Source organism: Scophthalmus maximus, chromosome 21 (genome assembly GCF_022379125.1).
Source record: "Scophthalmus maximus strain ysfricsl-2021 chromosome 21, ASM2237912v1, whole genome shotgun sequence".
Classification (NCBI taxonomy): domain Eukaryota; kingdom Metazoa; phylum Chordata; class Actinopteri; order Pleuronectiformes; family Scophthalmidae; genus Scophthalmus; species Scophthalmus maximus.
The window spans coordinates 15,300,001-15,306,579 of NC_061535.1; the positions used below are offsets into that span (position 1 = coordinate 15,300,001).

Genomic DNA, 6,579 nt, shown 5'->3' on the forward strand with positions numbered 1-6,579 from the left:
ACCTGAAGAACACACGGTAGAAGAAGACGTGTCATTAAGACTATAGATGATCATCGCAAAGAGCAGCTAGAAAATCTAAATATTGGAGCCACGTTAAAACAATTGACATAAAGTACAGAGCCTACAATCATCTGAATATCTCCTTTACTTCTCAAGAAATATCAAAAAAGAACTTTTAGATTGTCAGGAGGACTTGTTGGGCTGCGCGTCCCTTCTTGTGTGTGTGTGTAATCTTACCGTCATGGTGAGACGCGGCATCACCATCTCGACCACCTTGATGGAGTTCAGTGATTGGTCTTCAGCCTGTCCGGTCACAACAAAGTAGAGGCAGACCTGAGCGGCCATGTGAGGCATGTACTCCTGAGCGCTGATCTTCATCTTCACACTCGCCACTGAAACACACACACACACACACACAACCACAACTGAGGTTATTTCTGAAAGGGCCTCGCAGGACTTCCAGGACACTGCAGGTGGCGCTCACTCTGCAGGGCCGGCACGGTGGCAGTGAAGTCCTCGTCCTTGAAGTGACTGGCTAAGACTCCGGTGTAGAAGACGACCGACCCGGCCAGGTGGGCCTGGACGCTCCTGGCCACTTCGCCCTTGTTCTGGAATTGCACCACCAGGTTCAAGTCCTGGCCCATGAAGCACTGGAGAGAGGAAGATGGATGTCAGATGGATGGATGGATGTAGAATGGACGGACGGTTGATTAAACGGATGTTAAATATTGATACGTGACGTGTTACCTGGTCAGCGGTGATGACGATGGACAGCTGATCCTCTACCAGCTCATAGTGATCCCTGGCGCAGCCGTATTCCTCGGCCCGGGCCATGGTCCTGTCGTCCTGCGGCGTTCCTGCAGAGGTCAGGTGAGGTCAGGTGAGGTCAGGTGAGGTCAGGTGAGGCTCTGACCAGATTAGATTAATAACACGTGTGTGTGTGTGTGTGTGTGTGTTACCTTGAGCATACTTGTAGGTGTGTGTAATGTCCATATGTCCGTTGTTGCCTACAGCCTTGGTGTAGATAGCCTGTCCAATATGATTCTTATCAACCCTGAACGGACTCAAGGTCCCGAAGCGATCCCGCTTCAGGCAGACCAAGTCACTGTTCACCTGGACAGAGGGAAAACAGTTCCTCACTACTTTTCAATAATCAATCGATATATTATGGGTGATGTTTTCAGGGTCACTGTTCCCTCTGAGCGGAGCCCGGAGGACCTGCGAGCAGCCGTCTTCTTCACCATGGCTCTTGATTAAGTTTGGTTTATTGGCATCGAGATATGAAGATTTTTGGAGAAATGACATCGCAGGCGTCCGCGGGCCATTTCTACTGCAGAGTACAAAAGGTTTTAAAGAAATAGTTGAAACAAACCTCAGCAAAGACAAACCCGCAGTCGAATGGGTGACACAGCAGACCGTCCTTGATGGCAGCGACCGGGGCGGGACCACAGCGGAAGTGTCCTGTGAAACAGAAACAGAGGGAACGTTAATCACCCGCCGGTCCGCCTGCTTCTCTGATCTGTCCCCCGTCGGTCCGTCCTACCGTCGCTGGTCTCCTGGGGCGTGGCGTCCACCACCTGCCACCCTGTGAAGTTGGACGGCAGGTCGGGACGCACCATGAACACCTCGTTCCAGCAGTGGTAGTTCCTACAGGACGTAAAAACATGCAGTTATCAAACCTTAAAGTTCGTGACCTGTTGGTCCTTTGACGCCATTTGATGACAATGATTTCAACACATGGTTCTTCAGGACCTGCTGGACAGACGTCCTGCTAAAAGTGTCTTCAGCGATGAGCTGACTGGAGGTTTTCACTTTTTAGTTCAAGTAACTTTAGGAAATATTGGGGGGGCGGGGCATATAAAGAAACCCCCGGATGGCCTGGACCAACCAGATGGAGTCCCTGGTGTGGCGTCTGTCCGGCGTCCCGTCGGGCTTGAAGATGAGTTCGATCTTCAGGTTGCCCGTGTTGTCGTGAGCGGAGGAGAAGTTGGTAATGACCCTCGCTGGGAGGCCGAGGCAGCGCAGGACTGTGGAGATATGAAACATTTAAACAGTATTGGTCCCTTCGCCCACTAGGATCAAGTCGTTCCCCATCCCGCCTTGTGGTCGTGTTACGTCTCTTTGTGCTCTTGTTCTTCTTTGTTGTCATTGTGCATCTCTGGTTGTGTTGAATGTCTTTGTGGTTTGATTTGTTTGACTCCATCTTTTAAAAGTGTGTCATGTGAAAGGCGTTGTGCTCTTACAGGTGTTGAAGACTCCGGCGAACACCCAGCACTGGCCGTAGCAGATGGGGACTCCGGTGTTGGCGTACTTCTGCAGGATCTTGGTGCTTCCTGTCCACAATGTCGGGGAAGTGCCCATGGAGAAGTCGTCACTCCAGTTCCCGACCAACACGCCGTTGTCGTCCTGAGAGTTAATCTGAGGGCAGAGAGGACGTGTCAGATCAACTCTACATTATCAAACTTTCATCAGTGTAACACCAACAGGACCATTCGCCTACAGCTGTCGGGAGAACTTCACTCGCACCAGAAGCTTTGTGACGGAGCCCGATCATGAGGTGCGACTGGACACCGTCATGTTTGAGGTCAACCTAAAGGTTTTTTTTTCCTTTTTTACCATTTGAAAAGTCTTTCTGTTCAATCTGTCTTTATCTTCCGAGAGCCAGATCCATGGACCATGGATAATGAGCTGCCTGGAGATGGTCGTGAAGGAAACTTGTCTGTTAAGACTAAAACCTTTGGACGTTACGAGAAGAAGTTTCCAGGGAATTAAGAAGAAAATCCTGGACGTCCAGGAAGTGTCACTCATCAAATGGGAAATATTGACAACCTATCAGAGAAGTGGCAAACGCGTGGATCGCTGTTCTCACCATGGCAGACCCCTTCCTGATCAGTTTGACCGCGTGGCCTCGGTCGGTGATCGGCATCCGAGACATATCCAGGATGTAAATGCAGGCGTCCAAGATGCCGCGCTCAAACTGCAGTGACAGAGAACACACTCACTTCACTTTAGCTTTGTCCTTGGTGATGTGTTCATGTTGTGTGTGTGTGTGTGTGTGTGTGTGTGTGTGTGTGTGTGTGTGTGTGTGTACCTGTCCATACATCCAGGTGCGTTGTGAAACAGATTCGACTGTGCCTTGAAATATCACACCAGAGTCGTTCAGGACGTACTCCCGCCGCTCGCCTTCATTAGCGACATACACAGTGTCTTCTGCAAAGACCGGAACAGACAACGGAGTGAGATGTTTTCTCACATCTAAAAGCCTCTTCCTCTTTTTCTGTACATTTTGAGGGGATTCAAAATGAATCTAGCACATCGTGGCCTGAGAGAAGAAACCCAGGGCACGTTGACACAAATCTCTGAGTGACTCTGATAAAGATGGACGACATGACGCCAAATCACCACGATCGCCCCCTGGCGCCTGGCTGCAGTACAGGTCATAAGCCCCGCCCCCTCCATGTTAGCACATGGGACATGTAACTGTTTCATGGGAGGTCGTTCTTATCACACTATGAAGACGGGCTGAGGCGTCATGTTCCTCTCTGAGCCCTCGATACCGTGACTCCACGACAACTAACTGCATGAGACTAAAGTCCTCAGGACAGAAGAGGCAGTTGTTCTCTCGGCCACTAGGTGGCAGTAGAAGGTGAGTACAGGTGGTTCCGTACCTGGACACCAGGCGTTGAAGAGCAGGTACATGTCAGTGCTGGTGTCCCTGCTGGTCCTCTGCAGACCGCTGCCTGCCACGATGGCCACGTAGGTACGAAACTTCCCCACGATGGCCTCCGCTCGCGGGGTGATGCCCAGCGTCAGCGTTTCCCCTTGAGTCTCCACGATCCGGCCGGACCACGGGCCGCCGTGACGGGACCCGAACGTCACCACGATCAGGGAGCCTTTACTGGCAGAAGGGTTGGAGCCTGGCGGAGGGGAGGGGAGGAGGCTTTGTGATTGTCGGTGAGTCTGTGACGTCATTCCACCAATAGGAGAGAAGTTTACCCCATGACACACTATGATTGACAGGACCCCATTTACATAATAAAGGCAAAGATAAATCACAACTAATAAATGAGTACACATATGAATCAGAAATGAATGCAATGGAAAATTAAATGGAACGTAAATGAATCAGGGAATTACTACGAAGTTACACAAACTGAAATATCAATTTCGCTCCCATTTTATAAGTTAAAAGTTATTTTGGTGTATTTACTAGCTTATTAATTTACGTATTTCTTTATTATTGTTTTTTTTCAATAATTAATTTTCAATCCTCTGTAAATACATCTGACATCCATGTCTGTGATAGATGTCACACACCGGACCATCAAACTGTAAAACTAAATGACAACAGCACTAACATTCTGGGAAACATTTTCTATTTCGAGAAAATAATGTCAATTCATTCATTTGTATTTTCTATTAATATTTTTTTGCGTAGAGGTTCCAGATCCAGTCGAGACTCAAATTGCTCCAATCACAACAGCAGCCGCACGGAACGGGAACACACAGGTTCACCTGGTTCAAAACGTCCAATCACCAACCAGGCGAGGCCTGGAACGCTCCAATCAGACGCCTTGTGATCAGGGTTCAAACTCACCGATCAGGAACTCGAGCTGGAAGTCGTCCTGCTCCGACAGCGGGCGGCTGAACGTGACCCTGACCAGGAACTCCAGCCCCCGTCGGACCACCAGGCTCTCGGTGTCGTAGTCGGTGGTGAAGTGTTTGGGTTTGTTGATCTGCTGACACATGTCGACGTTCTGCACCGACAGAGACGCTGCGAGGGCGAGTAAAGGCACAGGACGCCACGTGGTCACAGTCTTTGTGATCGTTAAGAGCATATTGTTAGCTGGACGTCACTCGACACCTGACGACTGAGCGCACTCAGACCTTCTTATTGATTATTAACTGTTTTTATTTGATATCTTGATTTCATCTTCCCGTAAAACACATCTGTTGTTTTTAAAAGTGTTCAATAACTTCACGGCAAAGCCAAAGTACAGTCACTACATACACACATGTACATATGAGAAATATATAATATAAAAGAAAACATCATGCAAAATGTGCAGACAGAGAAAACGTTGAAGATAAAATATTCATTTTGTGTAATAACATTATGTAAAAAAAAGGCTGCAGCTGAATGAAATCATGGAGAATAAAAGCAGATGAACTAGTTAGATAACTGAGACTTATTGTAATTATTATAAGTGTGAATTAATAAATTATACTCATTTACACAGTGGTTCATATTGATAGTTATATTTCACTGGTACCAGCTGGTTAATAAAAAGCAGTAAAGTACACGGACGTTACCTCCAGCAGCTGGATGCGCTCGGGGCGCCGCGCCCTCTGTGGCCACATCGTCTTCAAATGGTTCAAACTCTGGAAAATCCTCGTCGTCTTCGATGGTGAGGTTGGTGGTCGGCACCTGGAGATTACGACAAAACAAAAAAGAAAGAAAGATGACGACCAGAAAAAGAAAAGCCGGACCGAATGTTTATTTTCTGGCTTAAGATAAACTGGAATGTGTTTGTTGTGAGTGATACCGGCTTGTTGTAGCGCCCCCTGTAGGCGCTGGGTCCACTGGCTGGGTTAGACATGGTGTTCACTGGACGGACAGACAAACATGTTCTGATCAAACGTACGGAGGACCGCAAATAATAAATAAACTACACAAATAGCTAAATAATATAAAATTAAATGCATGAAAAAAAAGAATGATATTTATGTAAGAATTAAATGCAAGCTTGATATTTGTATTTACTTTATCATTTAATTATCTAGTTTTGATTAATTCATTTCTTTATCATATTTAATCTAGTATTTCGAAAGCTAATTCATTTTTTTAATGAAAAAATCTTAACGTAATAAATAAACAAAGCTCTTTAAATTAATGAAGTCAAGTATAATTTAACTTAACATGCAAATATCTTTAGTAGTTGAGTAAATGGTATGTTGAATTTAAATAAACAAATTCATGTGAAATACCAAATCATTTAAAATAACTACTTGACTGTAAAGCATTACAAGCAGAAGATTCTGGGAATCAAAAATCAGCAAAGTCAAATATCTCAGAATGTTTGATCATCACATGTGAAGCTCTTGATGAACTTTGTTGATGTTAAATATTCATTTCAGACTGTTATACTACGATATATGATAAATATTTAACAATTTGCAAAAAACGATCTGCTTGTTAAAAATATTTTGGATTAAATGTAATAAACTTGAAAATAAATATACATTAATTTAAAATAACCGATTTGCTCACCACTCAGATGAAGGAAGGAAGTTCGTCTGTCGAGTCTCTGATGATCAGATCAGATGAAGATCGACTTCAAGCATCACTTCATATACACACACTGCTTCCTCTTTTCACACACACACACACACACGTTTGGAATTGTTCACGCCCCGACGATCAAATCTGATGATCAAATCTAAAAGTAAGGCCAGATGTACAAAATATTAAAAAGTTAAATAATGGAGGCTGCACTGTGTGTGTGCGTGTGTGTGTGTGTGTGTGTGTGTGTGTGTGTATGTGTGTGTGTGTGTGTGTGTGAGTGTGTGTGTGTGTGA

The 6,579-nt window shown here is 45.7% G+C and overlaps 1 protein-coding gene across 1 annotated transcript in view; it reads right to left on the reverse strand.

Annotated features, from left to right (window-relative positions):
* Positions 1 to 6,372, reverse strand: part of LOC118290939 (coagulation factor XIII A chain-like) — a 7,686-nt gene extending 1,314 nt beyond the window's left edge. The window contains exons 1-16 of the mRNA XM_035618718.2: positions 6,272 to 6,372; positions 5,547 to 5,608; positions 5,314 to 5,428; positions 4,598 to 4,774; positions 3,669 to 3,917; positions 3,092 to 3,210; positions 2,870 to 2,977; positions 2,244 to 2,418; positions 1,889 to 2,027; positions 1,544 to 1,647; positions 1,373 to 1,461; positions 960 to 1,113; positions 748 to 857; positions 485 to 650; positions 238 to 392; positions 1 to 2 (exon numbers count right to left, since the gene is read on the reverse strand). The exon at positions 1 to 2 is cut by the window's left edge and continues 135 nt beyond it. Of these exons, the coding sequence (XP_035474611.2) occupies positions 1 to 2; positions 238 to 392; positions 485 to 650; positions 748 to 857; positions 960 to 1,113; positions 1,373 to 1,461; positions 1,544 to 1,647; positions 1,889 to 2,027; positions 2,244 to 2,418; positions 2,870 to 2,977; positions 3,092 to 3,210; positions 3,669 to 3,917; positions 4,598 to 4,774; positions 5,314 to 5,428; positions 5,547 to 5,600 (1,916 nt within the window). The 5' untranslated portion in view covers positions 5,601 to 5,608; positions 6,272 to 6,372. The remainder of the gene's footprint in view (positions 3 to 237; positions 393 to 484; positions 651 to 747; positions 858 to 959; positions 1,114 to 1,372; positions 1,462 to 1,543; positions 1,648 to 1,888; positions 2,028 to 2,243; positions 2,419 to 2,869; positions 2,978 to 3,091; positions 3,211 to 3,668; positions 3,918 to 4,597; positions 4,775 to 5,313; positions 5,429 to 5,546; positions 5,609 to 6,271) is intronic.
* Between the last annotated feature and the right edge of the window lie 207 nt (positions 6,373 to 6,579).